A 27,496-nucleotide genomic window follows, 5' to 3' on the forward strand; every position below is an offset into this window, starting at 1 on the left:
TTTTTAATTCATCAGCCCACTACTGAATATATCAAGCTCTGCAATAAGTAGCAATTATTCTGTTGTATTCTCGAAGAATTGGCTGAACTCCTAGGTTGGTATTTACAGACGGAATTTCGATGATACAGCTGATTTTGAACCTTGTGAATGAATAAAGTTAATTTTATGTAAGAGATTACTGTTCTGTAATTGACAATTTCAAATCAATAATTACACCCAATTCAGAAATATCTTGAACCTCCATCAATGATACTCCGGCAAGCAATACACAGTAACAAATAACAAGCGGCTTTTTTGGAGTATATTTTTTACTAAGGCCTATCATAATATGATTTAAACCAGTGCAGTAAGTTTTCTCCAATTCGATAACCACATATAGCTCTGGAACTAGTATCTAGTGACTTTGTAAAAGCCATGGTATATGTGTCGGTCACAAAACAGAAGAGGTTCGTTTGAGTTGAACGTCTCCCTCAATACAAGGACAGATTCAAAGAACTTGGAAAAATAAGATAAAATACAAATATAACGATAAATTTTTACGTCAGTAATGTCTAGCTTTTTATACAGATGTAACACGCGAGACCTTTCTTTCCATACTTCAGCAAATACACCATCTTTATGATATCTATCAAAGATAACAGAAATCGCATTACAAAGATAAAAAGGTGGAATCTATTCAGCCCAGCTCCATTAGTATCAAATCCTTGTATTTTCTTAGATATTTCAGCTTCACTAAAGCTAAGGAACATTAGACCATGAACATTGCATTGCAATGGATGGATACTAGACCAATTGTAAATGATGAGGAATTGAGTCTGGATAATACACCTGCACCTTACGCGGTTAAAAAAAATCGCTCACTAACTGTTGTCGATACAGCTAGACTTGTTTATTTTAGTTACTTTCACAGCTTAATGAGTTATGGCTTATTATTATGGGGTCATGCTGCTGATGTCGAAACTATTTTAATCCTGCAGAAGAGGGCTATTCGTGCAATCTTTAATTTAAAATGTAGGGAATCTCTGAGAGATAAATTCAAGGAAATGAATATACTTACCTTTCCCTGCAATATATTTATGAAAATATTTATGTATACAAAAATAGTGATAAGTTTACTAGAATAGAACATACGCACAATGTTAATACTCGGAACAAACGCAGGCTGCAATTTCCGTACGCCGTACTAGACTAACAAAGTTAGTAATTTCTTTTTGGGAAAAGGATACTCATCGCTAATAAAATCCCACAGGCTCTTTTATCTCTGCCTTTTAATAAATTTTTAATTAAAGAAAAGCTGTGAAAACGGCTTACTATAAAGTTAACAATTATCTAGTTGATAAAAGGGCCTGGGACTATTGCTAGACAGGCTACTTCTAATTAATTTGCGATAATTGGTTTAAAATAATTGTTGTTATGATTTAATGATAAAAAAGTACCAAGAGTTTTTTTACGCCGACGTTTACTCTCAGGCTACTACTACTCTACTCGGCCTTTAATGATGTGGAATAAGTGATACCTGTATCTTATGTTCCATAACAAACATATTTTATTTCACCAGGAGTTGAACAATGCAATTCATCACAAGAATATACATATACGAAAATTGATATGAAAAAAAGATTAGCAATATCAGGTGATAAGTGGGCTGTAACATTGTCCATTTTCGTGCGTGGGCGAAAGTCCACCTTTTTCCTTTTGTATAAAACTCCAAATACATTAAGGATTATTAGGAATATTTACAATATATTTCGTATACCAAACATCATAAAACGTTTCCTTGTTTGTGATACTCTATTTGAAGGATTCTTGTATATTCAGTACAGTACAGGACGCACAACGGAAGTTTATTCATGTTGGACGTTTTAGGCACAAATTTTAAATAATATTGTTAAGAATTTTGTAGGACAAAACAAAACATCATTAACAATGTCATGAACGTATAGGTTTTGATTACAATAAATGGTTTTCAGATCTTTTATAACAGACACAAAAAATAACCAGTGGCGCTACAACCTTTTTAGGTCTGGACCTCAGATTTCTGTGCATTCATAATAATTTGTGAATGTCATGTCGACTTTTTGGTTCTAAGGCAAGCCGGTTGTACGATGTTTTCCTTTACCGTTCGAGGTAATGCTAAATGCGCACATAGAAAGAAAATCCATTGGTGCACAGCCGGGAATCGAACCTACGACCTCATCGATGAGAGTCACAAGCCAACACTGCTTATAACAGACACATCGTCAGCTTTATACAAATTTAGTTTAGTCTATATAAGACTACTAGACCGAACTCTGCTTCGAATTGATTTTATCTAACATTCTAGAAAGATATAATACCTAAGAAGCACCCTAACAGTGTAAGTATGTATATACACATTTCCTCTTGATTATAGGTTCGAGGGAATTAAAAATAAACATAAAAATCAATATAATGTTTTTAATTTTTCAGTAAATAAGCACAATTTTGCTTCGATTGTCAAAATATTTATAAAGAAGCAGGTACGAGTGATGTTTAACAATTACAACGTCTAATAATAAAATTTATCGAAACATGAACTTCATTATACAAATTCATCTCTTAAAATATATATTGAACAATTATATCGTGAATTGGGCGTCAAAGAAGTCGATAATGTTCACAATTTGGAATACTCAAAGTCAAGTATATATTATTATTATTACAACGTAGACCTCTGTGCGATTTTCTTCACCTTACATGATAACTTTAACCAAGAACCCGTTGTTTAGAGAACAGCTGACCAGGTCCTGGTTCCGGAATCCGGAATTCGTTAAGTTCTTGTACCACACGATCGCATCTTCTATAGAGAAGGCACACAAGAGGCACAAACCTCGTTGGAAATTCGATGAAAGTGGCAAATATACTGGCTTTCATAATTGCCTTTAAGTATTCTGTGATATAATAATTTCAAAACATAATTATAATAAATCTTGTTATGTAGACAGGGGCCGTTCAAGTAGTAGTTACGTAAGCAGATTTACAGTAATTCCCCCCCCCCCACACCTTCCTCTTTTCAGCAAAAGAAAGCAAAGCTCTCAAAAATAATACATATAATATAAATACACATTTCGTTTTCAAGCCGAGAAATTATGTGAGTAATATGTATTAAAAAGTAAATAATGACCCTTGCCGTAATCACCAAATAAGAAAATAAGGGGGGGGGGGCTGTAGTGCTTACGTAATACTTACGGCCCTACATTAAAAAAATAAATTAGATTTATTCAAATAAAAATCAACATTATATGTAAGCATTATTAATGATAATATAATTAAAAGTATATGCTTTGCGGATTCTACCATAGACAATAAACCATCAAAAGTTAATCTTCTATCTAAGATTACTTTGAGGTTAACTTAATGCCAACTTACCATAGATAAAAAGCAATAAATAATAGAATAACTATGTCACTAGAAAGCTTTTATGCAATATCGATGAGATTTAAATAAACTAGGTCATAGAGAATACAAAGCGTAGTTTGTAATTATTTGTCAGTCAGAATCCGTGATAGTTGACGGATACCGAAGTGATTTGTCACAAAGTGACATTTGACATTTCTTCTATAATCTCTATGCCCCTATCTGTGAGCGATATAACTACTTTTGATTTGTGCCATATTTAAGATATCACAAATCGACAAAAATAAATGCTCGCGTGACTGACTGCTTGTTTGTGTCGTTGGCAGTCGAAGACTAGGTTCACTGGTACAAGGCACGGTTTAAAGGCAACCAACTACATACTGTTATATAAAACATTAGACCGTTTTTCCCGATTTCCAAACGAAAACAAAATGGAGCCCTGTCACCACAGATTCGCTTCATCGCTAAAGCACACGTGAAACATCTGAAGAATAATCGTTCTATTATTTATATAATGAACGTGACGTATAAATAAATAGTTGGTTGCCGTAATGTAAATACAATAAGCTCAAATACGCATATGAAAATATTATATAATCGTTAAAATATTTCGAACATGTGTTCCTTAACATTATTATCTTCGCAAGATACGATTAAGTAACGAACAATTAAATAGGCACTTATTTAACGACACTTTGTGTCTAATCGCTGAAAATACACGCTGAATATAAAATTTAGGTTATGTAATTAGTAGACATATACTATACTATAATTTACATATCACCTCATTAGAGTTAAAGCGCCTTAATCTACGCAATCCTATATAAAATGGTAATATATCATTATAATCTGCAAAAATATATTTATAACATAAAATATACATTTGGAATTTCAACAGGAGGTATTCGTATCGGAAGTATCGTGTGATGTGTCGTATTTGGCGTCAAAAGTCGACTAGACTCATGGCTGTTTCACTGCGGACATTTGCAATCCGCAAAATTAGATCAGTTCTTGGCTATTTTGTACAGATCAAAGCAAAATTATCGAACTTACAAAACGGTTAATAAAACAACTTATTTTAAATATTATGTACGATTACCTTACAGTTCAATGTTACATTACGGTGACGTTCACGACGCTAAAGCAAATTTCTCAAATCGAATGAAATGGCCGCACCGTTCCGTTCTACACAGTAGACATACAATTCGTTTCGAAATAAATTTCATCAACAGAGACAACCAATAAAAATTTAATCACAAATTGGAAGCTAGATGTGGAGATTTCGAATAAAATCTAAACGTATACGAACTTGGACCCGAACGCCTAGACTAGGCAGCCGTCGTTCATGTTGAGTTTCGTTTGAGCGTCTTGGTTGGGGTAGTTGTGGCACTGCTGGGCGGAGTAATTCAGTTCCGCCTCGTAGTACTCGGCTTCGGGCTCGATGGGCCCGAGGATGGTCGTGGCTTTTGGCAAGTAACCGTCTGTGGTCATGTAGTTTTCGGAATTGGGGGGAAGACTGAGGACGCTGTCCGGTCTGTTGTAGTCGTCCATGTTCTGTGGGGCTATGTACGTCGCTTCTAGGGTCATGCTGTCGATGGTGGTCCCGTTGATGGGAGTGACGCAGGTGTAGCTAGAGGCTAGAATGTTGGCCGACTCCGGCCGGATGTAAGGAGAGTGAGCGTCATAGTTGACGGGGAATGTTGTTGGGGATTCGTAGGTTCGCAACATGTTGAAGGAATTTGTTGGCGAGGTCCTGTTCGAGTTGTTTTTGACGCACGACGCAGAATGTAGAGACAGCATGTCCATTAGTTGTCTCTTTTGCACCTCCAAATCCTGAAACATACAAATACCTTTTTTGGGAAGTGGGTCATGTGTAAGACTGTGTTTTCATATGCAGTTTTTTATTCATTCAAAGTTTTACGATAGGTATTAAGATAAATTACGAAACATATATGAGCTTCTTAGTGAGAAATAATTATTCTGTGTATTATATAATATTGAGTGAATGATATAGTTTTGTTCAGAGAAGCGAAGAGCGGTCTGTGCCTGACTATTGAAGTTATGTAAGACATCTAGAAAAAAATTAATACAGACGAATGTCTTAAGGAAAAACAAAATAATAATTATATCATGTGTTGCATGCTGCTGTCAATCCTATCCAAGCATGGCCCCACTGAACACCACTGTTGCTGGTGATAAAATAAATAACGCTACAACCTTTTTAGGTCTGGGCCTCAGATTTCTGTATCTGTTTCATGATCATTTGTTAATCGAATAGGCAAGTAGGTGATCAGCCTTCTGCGCCTGACACACGCCATCGACTTTTTGGGTCTAAGGCAAGCCGGTTTCCTCACGATGTTTTCATTGTTCGGGCTAATGTTAAATGCGCACATAGAAAGACAGTCCATTGGTGCACAGCCGGGGATCGAACTTACGACCTCAGGGATGAGAGTCGCACACTGAAGCCACTATGCCAACACTGCTCCTGTTGCTGGTGATAGGAACTACAATTTCCTACATTCTTAAGTAAATTAGAAGATACCTTAAGCTGCGCCTTCAGGTCGATATTCTGATTTTCCAAGACTTCACTCTCGTTGACCAAATTGACTGTCCGTTCACGCTTCTTCATTCTACATTTCGTGGCAGCGATTTTATTCCTCTCCCGTCGACGTCGTCTTCGCTCTTCATCTTCAGGTGTTAACTAGAATTTTATATAATTTTAAATATTTGTTACATTATTAGGTTAATTTTTATCGCCTCGCTGGAATGCGAGAGCAAACTCTGTAACGCGGCCTACTGGGAGTTCCCAGTAGTTACTCGAAGTGGTTTTAGTGGGTATGGCTAACAGTCTCTGAATAGCAGAGATTCTGGTATCGAGTCCCACATACATAATTCCGGGGACATGCGCAAATCCATTTCGATCTTGGATTAAAAAAAAAGTAAAATATCTAATTTTATTAAACTCTGTTTACAATGTTAACCTTAACAACAAGCTTTAAGCTACAATATTTTTTAATCGATAACAATAGTCCGTATTTATATTATTAGTAGTATTGTAATTTTTAACTGCAACCAAAACAATTTTAAGAGTTTGGATCTGAAGATGTATCGATCTAAGTCAACGATACAAATAATTGTCGGTCTAAAAATGAACTTTAATAATGTAACTTTATCCCTAAACAGCATCCACATACAGCCTGTATTTAATTACAAAAATGTAAAAAATAAATGACCGAACGTAATAGCTAATACATAAAGTATGGGTAGACATTTTTAAGTAAAGAAAAATTATCTAACTGTGCCAGGCTGGTTTAGCTATTCTGTACACCTGTGAGGCTTTCATTTGCAACATTGCAAGCATCCTTCGATCAGGAAGTTAAGTCACGAACGCATTTGCAATGCCTTCTTTGTAAACTCGTAAAACTTCAATAAAACCGTTGAATTATAATGCATTGACAGGCTTCATAAAGATCCAATGGGCTATGTGTAGTGGAACCCAATATAAATTCTATTACTTCAATTGAATCGGGACGAAACGTTGGGAAAAGTTACTAAGTAGAGATTTTATATTAACTGACGACTCTATGTACTAAATTAGTCAATTAATAATATAATAATTTAATGTATCAAGTAGTTGATTTTGCTTTGTAATCTTTACATAAAAAAAACAGCAAAATATAAAGTGTTTAAAATGCTCAAACTCTTTGGAACAGCCAAAGCTTCTTACAAGACTACAAACCTTGTTGTCATGTTTTGTCTTTATCATTCTGAACTGTAGTAAGATAAATATTTTATTAAATAATTGAAACCTACATTTGTTAACTAAGAGAATGCGACTCATCATAAAGGGCGTAGTATAAACAGTATTTGCACCCACCACAAAATTAAATTGTCTGTAAAAGTAGAGACAGGTTTCCACACCAAACACCCACCTTTCTAACCAGTTGTTTCTACATATTATAGTCACCAATATAATAACACTTGTGAAAAGTCGACATTTGTATATATTACGTTAAACACAAAGTAACTAACTTTTCCATAGAGAGATAATCCACTCATATTGCTTAATTATTGTTTTTTTTAGTTCAATAAAAATAACCTATATACTATAATAAAAATAGGGGTTGATCGTAGAGGGCCGATAAGTAAGGGTTGTATGTATTTTGTATGCTGTATCATAAAAACATAAAAATAAAATACAAAAAAATGATAAGGGGTGGATACCTCTTATCAGTTAGGGGTTTGAAAGAACGATAGTATCCGATTCTCAGACTTACTGAATATGCATTTAAAGGAGGAGTATGGGAACGTACATTGTGACATGAGAATTTTATATATTTAGAGATTGATTATTTTTTGAGGACTATATCCTTAGACCCTAATTCTTTAAACTGGTTAGTTAATTGTATTTAAAAAATGTAATCAAGAATACAATTTAGTGTATTTGAATTTTTTGTACTTTATTCCTAATTATAATAGAACTATTGCAATCGTCACACTAAGGAGCAACTTCTTGAACTTAGTAACTCAAACATATAATAAAAAATTAAACGACTTGTCGTCAAAGCAGAGATTGAACCAAACATTTGATTGAGGGCAAACGAACTGAAATTCTGTCGTTATATGTTAACCTTTATCGTAATTATTATATGTAGAAGTATTGTATGAAGGTTCATCCAGGGAATACTAAAAAAGATTAAGCAAATTTGTACTATATAGATGGCACTATCACAATGAAAACAGTGTTTTTATTAACTGCAAAGCGAGGTCATTCATTATAAAATTCGGTAACAAATTTATTACTGTGCCGCCACATGCGAGGAAGTAATAAATTAGCTGAAAAATATGATTACTGTCCCGATGTTTTTAATAGCTCGGAGAATAACCAGCGAAATGCGTTGAACATCGAAGGTGATTATTGCTAACCAAATTACCAAGTTAGTAGACCTGGTGAACTTCGTATCACAAATATTTCTTTCAAGATTAAAAAAATAATAATAGAGTTCGGACCTCTGCTATGAATCACAAATTTCTCAAGGGATCTATAAATAGTGACAGTTTTAATTGCAAAGTTCAATTGGTGTTCAGTATTTTTCTTTACTTATTATTTATAAACAAATATTCCACCTACCCGGTGCCACCATTCCCGAGTTTTGGCGAGACAAACGGACAAAAATTAATTCATATATATGTATATAGATGTAGGAAATATGTAGATGACCAGACATTTAGCAAATACAACTCAATTATTTAATTCGATATAAAACCATACATCTTACTCAGAGTTGTTTTCGAGTTTAGTTAAAAAAGTCACTAACGAAGATTAGTTAATCCACAGTTAGACTTAAGCTTTCATTATTACGGTTACAAAAGATTACTATTAAAATGTTTAAAAAAATATATTCAAACCTAAATGTATTTACTAAAATTATTAGCAACACTCACTTCTTTTCTCTCATTGTGTCAGTAAACTGTCTCACAGTCTCTTTAAACTGTTAATGAAACTCTTGTGTTGAAGCCTTCAAGTGAACATATGATATACACGAATACTTGACGAATGTATGGAACCGTAACAAAAGTTAGGAATTAAACCCATCTTCTCACCTCGCTTTTAGGCGTCTGAGTATTACTGCTATCGTAATCATCGTCACTATCCTCTCTCTTCATCCTCTTGATGCCACCGTCAGTGTCGCTACCAGACAACTTCCGTTTCGACTCGATGGACAGCTTCAACCCAGCCTTGATTAATTCCGAACACGTCTGGAAAAGATAATATCATTTGTCGTAAATATTTATGTGTGTGTTGAAAATATTAATGTTGGGTTCTTAATCTTCTTAAGATCACAGGCACATGGGCGGACTTCCTCAGTTTTGGCGAGCGTGGTATGTTAGAACATACACAGAAAGCGAGCGCAAATAAACCTACTTTTGTTAAAAATAAATTCAGAACGGAACTTGGAATCGCGGTACCAACGAAATTGCGGACGGGATTGTTGTCGGTGTTTTGTGTCCCTATTGAAAGTTACAGTGTCCGTGCTCAGGTATGATTTTAATTAGGAATATTCTATAAGTGTCTTATAAATTTGTTTTTAAAAGATACTAGTACTTATATATAATATTTTATCTTTCTTTACAAGTACGTGTATTCACAAAAATAAAAATATGATATCTTAGTCCAGTTTTTCATCGGCAACGCACGCACTCGTAGTACCACTGACAGTGTAAGTGTCCATGGGTAGTGTGAATTCAAAATCAGATTGACCCACCGTCCCATTTGCCCCCAATTCTTGCGTAATCAATCTACTGTTATAAAGGTTATATAAATAAAACTTTTTATTAATTAATATCAAATCAATCATTTCATAAGTTTTAAAATATTTAACAAACTTTTGGCCATTGAATTTGCATTAAGCATTGGCAATCACTAACGATCAATCAATTTACAGTTAAATTAAAACTTTAAAGTAAACATCGTGACTATATCAAAACTCACCTTGATTAGAAGGTTATTTTAATGTACACAATGTTTTTCCTAGTTTTATGTTAAATCATTTTGTAGACTTATCTTTACCGAACTGGAAACACACTTTGACGAGGTCAAGCGTTATATTTACTAGTTTTACTAATAAACATTTCACAAATAACTTTTAATTACGTAATAATATCTCCACTTAGAACTACTAAACATTACTAGATAGCATATTAGAAATTTTGTCTAATTTAGTAATTTGAGTGTAGTACAATCAGTCTTTTAGATTTTATAAAATAAAATAAAAACCGGCAACGAAACCACTAAAAAAACTAAACTAAAAAATATTTATAGATTAATCCTGTAGAGTGGGGTAGTCACAATTCGCTTTAAAGTTGAAACAGGTAGGTAGCATGCAATCTCAATTTATCTATTGAATATGTATATTTTCTCACATTAATCACATCCGCTTATTGTCCGAGGTTAAAAAAAATATACTTATTATCTCGAATAGAGGTTAAATGTGCAATTTTCATAATTCATTGATATATTATGTTTGAAGTACAATTTGATATAAATTATTAATTCTGCCGTCTAGGAGAAACAATTTCAAATAATGTTCTTCGTCATTAAACGAGTACTATGAAGAATATAATGCTTCTAATTCAAAATTAATAGGCTGCTTAATATTTTCCGTTCTAGCACAAGCTAAAAAAACTGTTAAAGAAAGCCTTATGAACACTCCTTACGGAGAGTTGTAAATGCTTCCGAGCCCTAACATCTAGTTACAACATTACACTCAACTATTCACTCATATGCAACACACACTCACATGCAACATTCACTCATACACTTATGCGTGTTGTAAAAAGTTAAAAAAACAAAAATTTGTTGTGCAATGTTATGGAAAAGCTGGGAATAATCTAAATAAAAAAAAACTAATCCTTTCATAGTCAATAGTAATTCATTGACGTGGTCTGTAGTACAGTTTAAAAGTAGCATTTTATACGCGTAACTATCGTGATAATTTTATCGATCTTAAAGAATTTTCTAGAATTTTTCAGATACGTTATCTAATGCAATGGGCGTGGCTGCGGCGTCACAAAAAGGCGTGTTTAGCAAGTTTGTATGATATAGATTACTTACGACATTCGACTTTAGATAAAAATGGTCTGTAGGTTTGAAATATGTAATTATAGTTATACATGATAAGAGATAGCGCCCTGTTTTGACCAAGCGTATGTAATACAAAATGTAATTAGCTAAATTGTATTGATTGTATTGTAGTTTTATAATATTGTTAGTTTAAATTTGGCCATTAATAGCTGTAAATAAATAAATAACTACTATGACTTACAGAAAGCTTCACAAATGAAAGATTTTGACTAGAAAATACTAAAGTTTTATAACGTAACGTAACGTAAGCAATAATATTGCATATAAGCAATAAGTGTTTTAAAACATACTTCTACCTTTTGTATACTCGGCGGAGTGCCTGAGGCTGGCGAGGTAGCCGAAGACCCATTGGACATTGAAGAGTTTGAGTCATTCCCACACATATTCTGAAAACAGAAGAGGATCTTAAGCTGTATTTTTTAATAAGGGATACATATCTTAATTATATTATTGTTAATAAGACGATGGAAGATGTAATAAAACAAAAACTTGGCAATTAAAAAGAATCGTGGAGAGTTTCTTGCCAGTTCCTCTTGCTTCAATAATAGCAGTTTTTATATATTTTTGAATACTTTTTGTTGTTGTTCTTTATTATTGTTATGTTTGCCTATACGTGCTTGTCACATTAAATATTTTTTTATTATCTTTATGTACCAATGTATCAGTGTGCCGTGTTCATTTGTTTTTTTGGTATTAATTGTTTTTATTTTATTATTACTTAAATTTTTACTGGGCTACATGCCCTTCAGTCACCAAGGTTACACACCTTCGTGGTTTTTGGTGTTTTCTGTACGTTTAATTTATATATACATCACACATATAATTTATATTTCATTCTCATTTGTCTAACTAAGAGGCAAGTAGTTGATCAGCTCCTGTGCCTAACACACGCCGTCGACTTTTTGGGCTTACGTCAAGCCGTTTTCCTCACGATGTTATCCTTCACCGTTCGAGCGAATGTTAGACAGAAAGTCCATTGGTGCACAGCCGGACATCGAACCTACGACCTCAGGGATGAGAGTCGCACACTGAAGTCACTAGACCAACCCTGCTTAATTTATATATATATATTAAGCAATAATAAATACAAAAATTTCGACAACGAAAAGTTGAAGGTAGGTGAGGCATCTATACACCAGCAATCTACGGGAATTCATTTCCACCTCAGATTAAAACATAATGCCTAATCGTACAGCACATTAATGGTAGCAGTTCTATTATGCAAAATGTGCTACAAGAGATACATATCGGCTTTGTCTATTGTCATTTCACGCTCTGAATTCATCGTAGTTTATAATCACGTCCATTCATTGAACTAGCGATAAGACCCAGTTATAACTTATGTACCTGGGCAACGGGATGCTTTTAATAAATGAGAAATAATTAAATGCTTATTGGTGTGAAACGAATGTTGCAGAGAGTGCCTGCGTCTACACTTTCGGGGCGTAACTACCGCATGGAAATCGCTGCGATTGAAGACAAACTGAGCGCAAGCCTTGGCTCGTCCACCTATATATGTTTAAAATATATATTTAGTCTAATACGAGTCGGAACTTCTGTACATAGTGCTTCTTACATTCTACGACTCCAAATTAGCTAGATATCTCGAGTTCTTCAATACAATAATTTGTGTGCTGCGATGACTGTGAGAGACATCTTAAGTTCTCTTGTTATTTTCACACGTGTATATTCTTTCTATAACATATTTTCATAAGTATCTGATTGTCTTGCTTATAGCACGTATACAAAAATAAAATTCGACTACGTCATACCTTATTGTACCGCATTTTTCGCGAAAGTCTTTTGACTTCTAAAGCTCACTAAATCAGGAAAATAGACATCGTAAATCTAGACTTTAATAACATTACAAGTATTTAATCTAGCACTTTATCTAAGTGTAGGTGTTTGTTCAATTTAAACCACTTTGATTTTCTAAGTACTTTCATGGTCAAGACAGAATATTGTTCAGAACGTGACCGTAAATCGTGTTCGTACATAATTATATGCTGTTCCTAATAAACCAATTTTTCTATTAAATCGCCAACGCAATTAGTCAAAGTGCAAGTCAAATGATACTAATTACGCTGGACCATAATTATATCGGATTATTCAATCATATATAATTTAACATTAACTTATGTAAAATCGCTCCTACCATGGCCTTAGTAGATATTTCCGATCGCAATATGAGAAAAAATACCAGGCATGTTCTGTACCAAACCCTGCTACGACCAGTGCTCACAGTGGGTTCTGAAGCTGATTCCTTAGCAGGAAAGACGAGCTTGTTCCCCTTATTTTCGAGCAGAAGATTATTCGAAGAATCTTTGGCCATGTTTGCGACGACAGAACCCCAAGGTCTTTACAGAAATTACAACCTGGTGACAAGAGAAAACCCGGTAGACCGAGGCTGCGTTGGTGGGATGGAGTTGCCATGGATCTCAAAACAATAGGGGTTCGAATTTGAACGCAAGAAGCACTAAATATACTGCGATGGCGAAACATACTTGGGGAGGGTAAGGCTCAGAAGGGTCATTGACGATGATGATCATATAAGTTAACTTACCCTAAAATTGGAATTCTTGTCGTAGTTATACTGGTCTAGAGGATTTGTCATTGTGATGAGGTCGTTGACAATCTCTGGGGTTCGCAGGGTGGTCGCGTTCCCCGCATTCTCCGCTGCCAGGAGGTTAATCATCGCAGCGTTCAGGTTCACATTAACACTTAAATATGACGCGGAATCGCCGTCGTTACCGACAGCGGCCGTCGGTGATGGAGACGTATCTTCACACTTGATTGTCGGCACAGCTGAGGTCATGCTCGACGAATTCATTATATCCTTGTAGGGAGCCAGCTTAGCTTCTTTTTGGTTACGTTTCACACTAAAATTATCTGGTAATACTATGTCTATATCACTAACACTTTAACCTAATATCACTGGTCGTGGTAAACTGGTTCCCAATGGCACTTTAGTCTTACAATTAGAAGTCCTCACGGGTAACTCGATCTGGAAAGAAAGAAGGTGATGTTAATGACACTTCATAAGGCACAAACACTCGAAACCTGTATTAACTCTCAAAACTATAAAGCTCGAAGGAGCTCGAAGTTTCTAGAATCACTGGTGGGAATTTATTTATTATTTTACATCATAATGGTATAAAGTATATATTACAAGCTATATTTTCTAAAATACATGACAATTATGGTAAACATAAATGTAAAAAAAATGAAAATATTACAATTCTAATCTTAGATTTCACTAGTATTTTTTGCACATTGTTAAGCAAATAAATTACTACTAAAATAGGGGATTTCGTATCAGATAGGCACTTAAGAATGCTTTTTTTTTATTGTTCGGCCTACCAAGTTCTGGATAAGAAGTGTTCGAATGAGAGGTCCCTGAACTTCTAGGTCAGTTTTTGCAAACGGAATTTGGATTCCCGCGGATCTTGAATCTTTGGAATTAATAAGGGACAATAATGTTAATGTTCCGTAAGAGATTACATGAACAATTTAGTCTGAACGATTAGGATCTAGATATTGGCAGATATCAATGGGCATAACTAGACAAGTTAAACAACTGTTTGCTGCGAGGTTAAATAATTAAATTTATAAAGATTTGTCATTTGAGAAATAGTGGTAAGCCAAAGCCGACCTACTAATTTCGAGCAGGCCCTTCTAACCTTATTAATCTATTGCAAGCACAAGATGGGCACATTCGTAATCACACAGCTGGTATTGTTATTAGCTGGACGCTTCCCCAATAAAATGATTTTACAGTCGTCAATTGTAAGCGCGTCATAAAGTTTTTTACGACTCTGAACAGGCTTCCGCGTATCTATTGTTGAGTAGATTATAACAAGGACACGGGCGCATAAACAGCTATACTCGTGTGAGGATATAACGTGGAAATTAGGTGCCTGCGGTAATACTTAAAAAACACGATTTGCTATACGGGAGTTAACATTGGTTCCATATTTAGATATAGTCGAAAGCTGTTGGGCACCTTGACACAGCCAGTGCAGCTATCTGTATATATATCTGTCACGTAAATACAATAAAGCACTCGCAGTAACCTAGATGCGAAAATCGTTTATTCCGTTAGCGGAGAGGAAAATCTCGACGCATCCTTTTTACGTAACTCAACGATTTTAAATAGACAAGATTTTCATTTGAGTTTTAAACGCGAAATACTATAAATGCCTAATTACTGCGTGATTAAAGCGATTATTACAACGATTATAATGCCAATCAACGATCATGCTATTCATATACTTGTCATAATGATTACATTTAATTACAAAAAAATTATGATGTTTGTTAGAGTATTAAAGTGTTGACCAAGTGGCTTCAGCAAGCGACTCTCTCTGAGGTCGTAGGTATGATTCCGGCTCTTCACCAATGGACTTTCTTTGCTCATTTAACATTCGATGGATCGGTGAAGGAAGACATCGTGAGGAAACCGGCAAAAAGCCACGTGTGTCAGGCATAGGAGGCTGATCATCTGGATCTCATATTAAATTCACAAATGATCACGAAACAGATACAGAAGTGTCAGGCCTAGATCGAATAAGTTGTAGCGGTGTTAAAAACTGATGTAGAATATGTCAGCGCCCATATTAGCCCAAACGTAAATCTAAGATCTTTTTAAGCAATTTCTACAGGCATTAATAAATATTGACGCGCAATTTCATATTATTCTTCGTTAAGATACATCGCATCGTACAAGGCGTCGCATTCTATTGGTTCCTCCTTTCCGAAGAACATGTTTGACCAAAGCTCACTGATGTCCAGATGGATTCTGTTAAACGACCTGGATATGGTTACCCATAGTTGCTCCCCTCACACTTTAAAATCGATTTTCGTTTAGTTTTTGTTATTTTAATTATTTTGTTCATTTTCTATTAGTGTATGTAATATTCCTGTTACAATAAAAATTGTATTCTGTGGTTATTGTATCAATTTACCAATGTACCAGTGTTCCGAGCGCTGGCAAGCTTTTATTAATAAAATAGTTTAAACTCGAAGAATCGGATAATTTAAAAGAGCATCAAAAATATCATAAATATAAAATTATCCGCCACTTAACACGAAACAGGTTTCGCTTAGCAAAAGCCACACAAAAACTGTGTATGCTAATGCGTTTTACGCAATTGCTAATTGCATGTTAACTAGTCAATTAGTAAGTACGTATATAACACTTATTTAGGCGAACAAATAACAATGGTTTTATAAACTTAGAATTTATAACTAAATAACTGTTTGTTTTTTCTTTAAGATTCCCTCGAACGGTAAAGGAAAACATCGGCGTGTGCTAGGAACAGAGATCACCAGCTTGCCTCTTAAATGATGATGAAACAGGTATAGAAATATGAGGTCCAGACCTAAAATGGTTGTAGCGCTGATTTTTTAACATAAGATCCGTGAATATCTCTCGCTGTATTCGAAGTATGGACATAGACATATATTATTAATTTTTATCCCTAACATTAGCAAATTATACTATGTCTATGAGATTTGTTTTGATTAGATTGTAGCGCAACAGATTTTTTTTATTTTCTAACTATATAGTCGAGGTAACTTATCATTAGCAAAATATCAGTATGATTCAGTACCACTTATACCAACAATTTGTATCATATTTACGGCAGATTTTAGAGAGATTAAGATTTAGGTCAACATTACTTCTTTTGTCTCTGATATGTTCATTACCATAATCAGTTCAGTGTACCTGTCGTAGCCATTTAATCTATATGTTAATTTTTCACTTTATTTATTGTTTCTGAATTTTACGGCCATGTTTTGAATAAATAATTTTACTATATATCTTCTATACTTAGTCGTAGACCACAGATTGCATTTATGTTTGGTAAAATTTGACCGACTTTTGTACCAGCTGTAACGTATCGTACAAGTGCACTTACTTTCATAAGTTATTTTCACATTATATATGTCAAATTGTCAGCTGTGACATTTAATCATATTTAGTCCTTCGATATATGGACTTTCCAACACGAAAAAACGCCTTCCGATCAGCACTTTCTGATAGTACAAATTATTTAATTCGTTACTAATATTTCTAGTCTACCATCTGTGCAAATATTAGCCAAAGAAAGCGCTGGTGCCCGAATTTACGACTGCATTAAAATACAAATTTATCGAGTGCTATTTGAAATGTCAAATGGCCGCGTAGGTAGAGCATTATCCATATATTAACACCAGGCAGTAGGACGTCCGCAGCCCAAAAAGGAGAATGAAAAATAAATGTATCCGGTCGATATTGCGTGGGAGAAAACATGTTGTCTTTCGCTTATTCGGCGTAACTATTAGACACTTGCATTCTATACAAATCGTAAAATATCACTTTCAATCACTAACAAAACAGAAATTTTTCCTTCATCCATCTTTCATGCACGCAGCCACTTTGTTCGTCACATTCACACATTCACACAGTCATCAGTAATTTTTCACTATACACTTTCTTTTGTTAAAACATGTTAATTGAAGAATCGTATAACCCATAGGTATGGTCCAGAAAACATGGTGCTAATCTGGAGGCGAAATTTCAGATTGCAATTGTTCCGACAGAGAACGTTTACGTTTCGATCTACGAGATCGCGGCGGTTCAACTATAATTCAATATTGTAGCTATTGTATACATATACAGAGATGTTATAGAGGATTTAATTAAAAGTCCAGTGGAATGTTTCATATCAACACGGGACCGTTGGTATTTCTCATTATAAAAACACAACCCAGTAGGATTGGATTACAAAATTTTAGGTCTGGGCCTCAGATTTTTGTGTATGTTTCGTGATCACCTGTTAATAATAGGCAAGTAGGTGATTAGTTTTATGTGTGTTTTTGTTTTCCTTCACCGTAGGAGTGTTAAATTTAGTGCACAGCCGTGGTCGAACCTACGACCTCAAGGATGAAGCTGAAGTCATTTTCATTATATTTTCAACGTGCTCAATGTCATCAAAGAATGTTATTAAATATATTGTTCTCTTTCATACCCCTTGATTCTTAATAAGTATGCAAAGGATAAAGAATCTTGTATGGTGTTTAATGGGAAGCTTCCCCCGTCTTTGTCCTCGGGATACGAGAAGTGGGTGACCTAGTTTCGAAACGCACCCACTTTACTGTCTATATGAGCGTATTACTTTAGTTTTATTACGCTATTAGAAGTTAAAACGATCCAAGCTTTTTTAATGTTAGGATAATTATTACACGACTTTGTAGTTGGCTTCTAAGAAATGCTTAAATAACAAAATATACTGTTTATTTTTCTTTTTTATCATAGACAAGTGTCATTCTCTCTTCTCTATCTTCCCTAAAATCTCTGCTGTAGAAACATTACCTGTCCACATCGTATCCCTAAGTTTCGTAATCACCGACATGAAACGGATCTAAAATTATCGTGATTCTAGTGATATTTTTCTTCTTCGTGTCCTTTTTTAAATGTTGTCCTAATTTTGTTCCATAAATTTTGTCTATATGTCCTATATATTTTATATATTTTTTCCCACAGCCTTTAAGAGATCGCCAAAAGCGATAAGGCCGCCAGTTGCCTTCCTTTTGATTATGTCAATTGTATTTGTGTATGCAACGAAGTGTCAAGATATAAATAAATCTCTTTAAATTATTGACACATTGTGCAAGGATCAGCAAACATTATTTATCTATATCCTATAATTGATTGAATGACAGTGACCCCTTTCCGAGTCTGTTTTATTAATAATCTGTAATCTGGTATAAGTAAGTGCTAATCATTCTGTGGTATACTTTTTCTTTTTTTTTTCGTCGGGAATTGGACTGGACGGGGTTATTTCGCGCCACTAACATAGAGTATCTAATCTCTTTCAAGCCAGTAGTGATACCACACTTAATGAAATTAACATTAGCAAACAATGAAATCTAATCTGGCGCCATATCTGCGGGGGATTAGGCCATTGGACTGTACAAAGGCACGATAAAATAAATGAAAAAAACTACTGAAGTATGTATGTTAATATTACTTCTATTTCTATACACACTCCTGTAACGATTGTTTTGCCAAGATTCGAGCTTTGACCTGGGCATAAGGGGCCAGATGTTACCATTTTAAATAGTAAATATTTTTTCCTATAAACATATTACATGAAAATTAAAAATAAATAAATCAGTTTCAATTTCAGTATATGTTTCATAATTTGTCATTCTAATAGGCAAGCGTCAGACGCAAGCCGTCAACTTTTTGGGTCTCAGAGATTTCCTCAGTTTTCTCCCTCACTGTTCGAGCGAATGATAAAATACGCACATAGAAAGAGAGTCCATTAGTGCACAGCCGGGGATTTACCTTACGACCTCAGGGATGAGTCGCAGTTGTAGCCGCTAGGTCAACACTGCGGTATGAAAATATTTGCACAAATTTTAACCAACTATCCAAATAATATAAACTTAAAATTTTAAATAATTATAAGTTTACAATAATGAACTTCAATCCGTTAAAAAAGTGTTTTATTTTTTTTATAATCTTCGCAATTATACGTGCTAAGCAATAAGTATAACACTAGTTTGTTATTTGTCTTAATCAATCTTAAAGCATAGACTATGTATGTTTACAAAATGGAAGTCAACTTTAACATTTACCATGACATAAAATGTCGAACATAATTAATTTTATTTACGCTTATCACAAGCTTTTTACTTTACTCTAATGAATAAATTTAGTAATTGTATAAATAATATTGTTATACACTTGTTCTTCCAAAGACGCTTTACCCGGCATGTGTTGGTTGATGAACACGTTTCATGATTTTAATCATAAGCTATTAAGGTCAATGGCACTTTAATTTTTACATATTAGACATCCGTTTTAGGGAGTGTCGTATAATAAATTAGATGATTTGATAACACATTAATAACGTTACAATTTATATTCACAAAAATTCAATTTGTATATTGTATTGTCTAATATGTGTGACAGCTGACATTTGGAGTATGCACGAATGTCATTCGTTGTGTGATTACGTTTTAGTTTTGCGCTGCTCGAGGCAAATGTTGTTAAACTTTTCAATTTCACGTTTATAGCAGTTCCTTTACAACTCGTACGATTAATACCACTAGATTAATCATTAACATACAAAAGTAGAAAAACAAAGGTTAATTAAGTAATGTGTATTAATAATAACCTCTAAAGTTCACTGCACACAAATTAAAAATGTCCAAAGTTCATTTGGACTTGTATTCACTAAAAACTGCAAAAAGAATAAAATTTTTAAAACGTAGCAACAGAAGCGCGCGTGTCCTTGACACTTGGCGCGGACAAAAAGTATGGGCCGCAATTTTCGGCGCGCGGTGGGTGTGTTCACTTTTTCGTACTCTGTAGCACGCACACAGCGACAAGTCCATAGAGTAATTATGTTATAGATGTCTAATTTTGGCGGTTATGTAATTTTAACGTGTTCATGAATACCACATTTTGGACAAATAATTAGTAACTAACAAATGCACAATGTTAAATGTTAATATAAATAAATACATATATTTAAAATATCAGCTTTTCTTTATAAAAAACAAACTAAACTAAATTTCATAATTTGTTTCAATATTAATAATTATGCATGTAAACAGGTGATTTGCCCCTAAGCTTATTAATTAAAGTGTTATTTAAATTTGTTCAAAGGAAGCGCATGACATAAATTAAAGACTTTTCTTCATCGTTTATTTACAATTTATGACATGTTTAACCTTAACCTAGATTAACAGTAATATAATATCTTATGGTTTATATTATTACATGTCACGTTTTAACTTAATTGTTCAAATGTATAATTTTCGAATGAAACATAATTATTAAATTGCATTCCGTATACATTTCTCGTAAAGCAAATTCGGTTAATCGACGATTGACATTAAATAGCTTGGATTGTTCTGGAATTCTATTAATTACAAGATATATATTTTGTTTTGCGAGTTAATATTTTTTTTTAAACTTTTTATTAACATTTATTAATAAGGCTCAATTAAATGTATGTTATGTTTTAACTGAAAACTTCTTTTATTTTTCCTCTATATGACATAGGCAGTTAACTAAAAATATTAATTATAAAAGAATATTGAGCAGTCATGCGACTATCATGTTTGAGGCCGTTGATTCGAATCTACAGCTGTGTGTACTAATGAATGAATTTTATTTAACATTTACTCGTAAAGAATCAAAATATTCCTCTTACAACGTTTCTTGGAAAGTGAAACTTCTATAAGTTTTTAATCTATGACCTATAATTCGGCGCCGTGCCGTATATACATACAAGTATTATATTCGTAAAAGGAACAAAGGAAGGCAATGTATTGTTCATTCCGTCAACTTGTAGACGAAAATTTGCATTGAATATTTTCGATTTTGACGCCCACAGATTAATTTCAAGTTTCGATACTTTTTTAAGCGGGAATGATTTTTAAAATTGGAACGTGAACAAAGAGTTTTTAATAATTGTTACGATTAAGATAGATATTCTTATAACTCATATGGTAAGATTCAGAAACGAGACTGAGCATTAAGTCTTACTTATGAACGTCATAATCTTAATCATGTACTTTAAGTTTTAGCAGCTGAAACCTGTGCTCCAACTAAATGGAATGAAATGTCAATCAATACCATTATATATCTATAACACTATGTTTGCATTATAAGAACATGCAATTATAATATTTTAATAGAACTGCGTAAGCTACATATGTAAGCATCAATCACTGGATAATCTGTGGTTGTAATAAACATATACAGCCTTCACCGATTTTATATCTTTACTATTAATATTGAATTAATGCGAGTCTCGTAGTCACGATTGACGTGCCTTGAAATGAATATAAATATATTTTATTTGATGGTATCCATTATTATCAGTTCCTGTGAACGGAAATGCATTTCAAACACCTGTTATCTAAGTATTATCACAGCCTTGTAATATTGCTGCTAGAGTACAGATTGGAAAAATATCTTCCACAGAATTATCAAATATGTCGGTATGTACAGGAGGATCATAAGGATATTTCCGGAGTAGTCGCTCGGGCCCGGTGGGAGATGTAAGGCCCATCAGACCTAGTTTAAGCAAATAGAGTACCTTTTTAGGAAAGGGGAGATTTGACACTCCCCTGTTGCTTAGCTTGCCGACCAGAGATCTGTGTGATCGCGTGCCTGATACCTACCTGATATTATGTAAACAAAAATAAATTTTATTTGCACTGGTGAATTGAAGAACTTGCCCCGGTAGAATGGGAAAGCGAACCTGGAGTTTACTATCCTTGTTACTCATGGTATTTTAGTTGGCCTACCCACCATCCAGCATCCAGATTTTGGTGTAGTTCGAGTTCCACCAACCCCTGCTGTTGCATTGCAGCAATGGATCTATACGAGCAGTTTACAGCTCGTGTGGTAAGTTTCAGAGTCGTCAGTTGGATTTTATCATTAGTACCGAAACAGACTATTTGTTGCTCTCTGATCGGAGGGTATAGACAAGAACTATTGTTACCATAGTATTATCTTTTGTTAACATAGCTTTAACACATTTAAAGAAAACACTTTTTTAAGCTATGTATTATTATAAACTTTTTTTTTTTTTTTTTTTATAAAATAGGGGGCAAACGGGCAGGAGGCTCACCTGATGTTAAGTGATACCGCCGCCCATGGACACTCTCAATGCCAGAGGGCTCGCGAGTGCGTTGCCGGCCTTTTAAGAATTTGTACGCTCTTTTCTTGAAGGACCCTAAGTCGAATTGGTTCGGAAATACTTCAGTGGGCAGCTGGTTCCACATAGCGGTGGTGCGCGGCAAAAATTGCCTTGAGAAACGCTCAGTCGTGGAACGTCGGACGTCGAGGTGATACGGGTGGAATTTTGTATTTTGCCTCGACGTCCGATGCTGAAACTCAGCTGCAGGTATTAATCCGAACAACTCCTCTGAACACTCTCCATGGTAAATGCGGTAGAAGATGCAGAGTGACCCCACATCTCTACGCAACGCCAAAGGATCGAGCCGCTCGGAGAGGGATTGGTCATCGACGATTCGAACCGCTCTTCGTTGGATACGGTCAAGTGGAAGGAGCTGGTACTGGGGAGCCCCCGCCCAGAGGTGAGAACAGTATTCCATGTGGGGCCGTATTTGCGCTTTATAGAGTTGCAAGCGGTGGCCCGGAGTGAAGTACCGTCTCGCCTTGCTGAGCACACCAAGCTTTTTGGAGGCTAATTTAGCCTTTCCCTCCAAATGACCGCGAAACTGAACGTCGTTCGATATGTCAACGCCAAGTATTCCGATGCTGGCTGTGGCTTCAAGAAGAGTGTTTTCGAAAAGAGGAGTAGCGACAAAGGGTATTTTTTTCGCGGAAAACGCGCAAACTTGTGTCTTCTTGGGGTTAAATTGGACTAGGTTTAGTCTACCCCAGTCCGAGACTCCACGTAAAAGAGTTTCGACTTCAGACACAAGTTTGTTCCGGTACTCATCGACAACTGCCCGAGAAATACCTGCCCGGCCAGTGTAAAGAGTATCCCCAGTGCTGTCGTCCGCATAGCAATGAATGTTGCTAAGTTGCAACATGTCATTGATATGCAGAAGAAACAGGGTCGGGGACAGAACACAGCCTTGTGGGACCCCAGCATTCACGGGTTTAAGGTCGGAACATGCTCCGTCGACGACGACCTTGATGCTCCGATCGGCTAGAAAGCTGGAGATCCAGTCGCATAATTTCTCAGGAAGCCCGTAGGCTGGTAGCTTCGAGAGCAGTGCTTTGTGCCACACCCGATCGAAGGCTTTCGCTATGTCCAAACTAACCGCTAGTGCCTCCCCCTTGGACTCAATTGCCTCTGCCCATCTATGAGTAAGGTATACTAGAAGGTCACCAGCTGAACGACCACGACGAAAGCCGTACTGATAATCGCTAATCAGCTGGTGGCCCTCTAGATAACTCAAGAGCTGGCCGTTAATAATGGTTTCCATTATTTTGGAGAACAAGGAGGTTATTGCGATTGGGCGATAGTTGGATGGATCAGTGCGATCGCCTTTTTTAGGGATCGGATGTATCGAATAATTCTTTTACATAATTTTACACTTCTCCCGACGTTTCGAGTGTGTTAAAGAGTAAAAAAGTGTTTTCTTTAGTGTTACCATTTTGCGAAATTTTACACGCAGTTATAGGATTATTTAAAAATGACGTTTTGAGTTATTGTCACAGATCTCTTTCACAGACTCTATATTATTAGCCATAGTTACCATTTAAAATTCTTTTATATTAAATTATTGTCGGCATTACGTGTAAACAATGTATTCGTACCAAAATAGCGCTATTTTCCGTATTGTAAGATGAACAAAGTCAAGGACAACGCGTCGTATCGTCTCCATGCAAACATATGTTAGGGTTTCAATATGACCTTTCGTTTCGAATGAAGGACAATATTTTCGAATCATTCGTATTTATTACGCGTAATACTAATTTTATTTTAATTTATTTATTGTAAAGCCTTTTGGAGATATCACGAAAATGTAAAGAAAATTCTTTTTAACTTGTTTATAAATGAATATAGAAAAAGGGATGTAGAAAGTGTTCTATAAAGTAAAGTCCCAAAAGTATTAATACATACTTTTCGGACTTCAATTTTTAATTTTTTAATTTTCATATTTATTTTTAATTAAAAAAAATTTGAAGTTTGTTTAATGTTTACAATAAAAATTGTACACTCATTATATTGTCCAGAAAAAAAGGGGAGGGAGGGAAGATAAGTATCTCCTTTTGTGGAGAAACATAACAAAAACAGTGAAATTTTAGTGATTTAGTTTTAAAACTAGATCGCTCACTACTTCACTAATAGATAGTGCCGGTTACCCGAGAGCTGGAGCCTTGCTCGATCAACTAATAACGTAACGTAATACTAATATATATATATATATATATATATATATATACATCAACAACAGTACAACAATAACGATCTCTATGAGAAAATTCTGCCAGCGGTAAAGGTAGGTATTTTTGAAGTGAAACTTTTTTAACAGCGTTGGAAACAAATTTACCGTCACATTTTTCCGTTACGCGCCATTCTTGTCCCTACCACGGTTGATTCGAAGAGATTCGAAGCCATTAATAACGATAATATATAATGATAGTAATAATTCTATTACAATTAATGAAAATCTGTAATAATATTAGTAGTAATAAGGTAAAATGAAATAATTGTATTATTTGCATTCATGTCTATGATAATAAAAGCCTTTTGTTAAACTTTATTTAACCAATTTCTGTAAAGTTGCTTATAGTAGATCATTTTTTGAAAAATAAGGTCATAAAGAAGTTTCACGTAACGTGTGTACACTAGTACACGCACACATTTTTTATTCTCTATTTATCTAGTTTTAATTATTGGTTGTTAATACTCTACTTTTGTGTTATTAAAATACTATTTTATATTAACAAATTAATTTAATTTCCCTATAAGTCAATCAATATACGTAGCGCTGATGTGTCAAATGTTGATCGCGTAGGGGACAAACAACCACAAGTTAATATAGAACAAGTCCGCAATGTAAATTCAGGTAAATTCATATTTAAATACCCATAGGATTCAATGAAAAACCCAACCCACACACGGAAAACTGCAATAGATCGTGTTTTTGCAATTTTATCGCTGACCTTGAGTATTTTAATACAGGAAACATAATGAAACCAACATACACACAAAGATTGTAATAATTACATATACTATTAACAATGTATCTCTAGCCATGGTCGGAATGGAGTAGCTGAGTGTGTTTAGTGTTCTGGAGCATACTGCTATTGTGGGAACCACAAGTTTTTTTTTATATAATTTATGTATTTGCGCATTTGGCCCCGATTTGTTTATCTCTGTTATTCAGAGACTCGTTGAGCACCTACTAAAACCACATCGGGTAGCTAAAACACGGCCGCACTAGAGTTGCTCGGGAGTAGTTCTCACATTCTACCAGGGTTAAGTAGTAAATCATATTTTCTCTTATTAACTCCTCGTCTTATTACTTAGGGTTCATGCATAGAGCGCTCCCACTCCCGTTCTGCTGTATCCATCTGTAGCATTACTTGCACACAAAACGATACCACAGCATTACAGACAGACCAGACACACACATGCCTCCAACTCTCGGCAGTACGTGTTGGGTTGGGAATAAGAACTATTAAATGAAAGTGGCAAATTTTTGGCAAAAAAATTCTTACCTATAACTGTGTAATGACAGACGTAGAAGGTTTATATCCTGGACAGTATTTACAATTAAGAAACAAAAGATGGCCACTACGATTCGTTAAAATTCAAAATCATTTAAACAAATTAATTGTCATAATTAACACATTATTTAATGTCCGCTCTAGATGCTTCGCTGCTGACCACCACGACGATCAGACATGAGCTGCTGATTAAGGAAAGAAAGAGAGATTTATATGCCAGTGTTAAACTGTTAGAACATAAAGCCATTTCCGACTATTTATTTATAACAATCGAACTATCGACCTAGAATAGTATTGTATACAAAAATTCATTTAAAAAACATCGATTTCCTACTAAGAAAAATGTCAACCAATGTAAGATTATTATATTAATGAGTTAAATAATATTAACAAACTTCTATTCCCGCAAAATTAACAATTACTTTCAGCTTATTTTCATACAAAAAGTCATGCGAATGCCGAGTTGCTTAATTTAGTTTTATGTGTGTATAAATATAGCCGAGCCAAATACATTTGCCTACATTCATTATTGCATGTAATCACGAGAAAAGGGTACACTGAAGGAATCTGTATGTATGTAAAATCTTTTAAAAAAGCGAGTGTTTTAAAATTAGATAAAAAATAAATAACGCAAACTGTACGCGACGAAAGACAATATTAACTGAATCGTTTGTCTCATTTTAATTTATTGACCTTCATCTAAATCTAATCTTGATTATAATACTTAATTATTTACTACTGAATACTTTATGAGTGATTTTTTTTTATTTTAAAGTATTTATACTTTTAAAGTACAACAACAATTATTACGGTAAAGTATATTTTAATTAACTGTACTCAAAGTTTACTGTGTCCTAAACAAATGTATTAAAGATTGATTTATTATTTTGTATGTGTTTGATGCATCCTCCACATGAACATCCCATGACAAATGCTCACATCTAGGTCAGTAAAACAATGAAAAACTAGTTATAAAACAATGTATAAAACCGCGATTTACACATAATCCATTGTTATTTACCACACTGACCTCGTTATTTTGAACTAAATTACCCCGAATATATATATTACACGTATAAATAAATTTAATTTAAGTTAGAATTTGAAAAAACAAATACAAAAATCCATTACACGCAATTAAATAAATTGTTTCAAATCACGGAATGAGTTGAAATTACATTTTATTAGTAATCATAACAATGAAAATAATACAATACAAATTTAAATAATTTTGGTTCCTGTGGCGGTGT

At 34.5% G+C, this 27,496-nt stretch overlaps 1 protein-coding gene across 1 annotated transcript in view; it reads right to left on the minus strand.

The window, feature by feature from the left end:
• Positions 1-3,178: 3,178 nt before the first annotated feature.
• Positions 3,179-27,496, minus strand: part of LOC123715230 (activating transcription factor 3) — a 61,540-nt gene continuing 37,222 nt past the window's right edge. Inside the window, exons 2-6 of the mRNA XM_045670162.1 lie at positions 13,584-14,024; positions 11,317-11,406; positions 8,980-9,135; positions 5,918-6,076; positions 3,179-5,208 (exon numbers count right to left, since the gene is read on the minus strand). Of these exons, the coding sequence (XP_045526118.1) occupies positions 4,699-5,208; positions 5,918-6,076; positions 8,980-9,135; positions 11,317-11,406; positions 13,584-13,850 (1,182 nt within the window). The 5' untranslated portion in view covers positions 13,851-14,024 and the 3' untranslated portion in view covers positions 3,179-4,698. The remainder of the gene's footprint in view (positions 5,209-5,917; positions 6,077-8,979; positions 9,136-11,316; positions 11,407-13,583; positions 14,025-27,496) is intronic.

The sequence above is a fragment of the Pieris brassicae genome, chromosome 10 (genome assembly GCF_905147105.1).
Source record: "Pieris brassicae chromosome 10, ilPieBrab1.1, whole genome shotgun sequence".
Taxonomy (NCBI): domain Eukaryota; kingdom Metazoa; phylum Arthropoda; class Insecta; order Lepidoptera; family Pieridae; genus Pieris; species Pieris brassicae.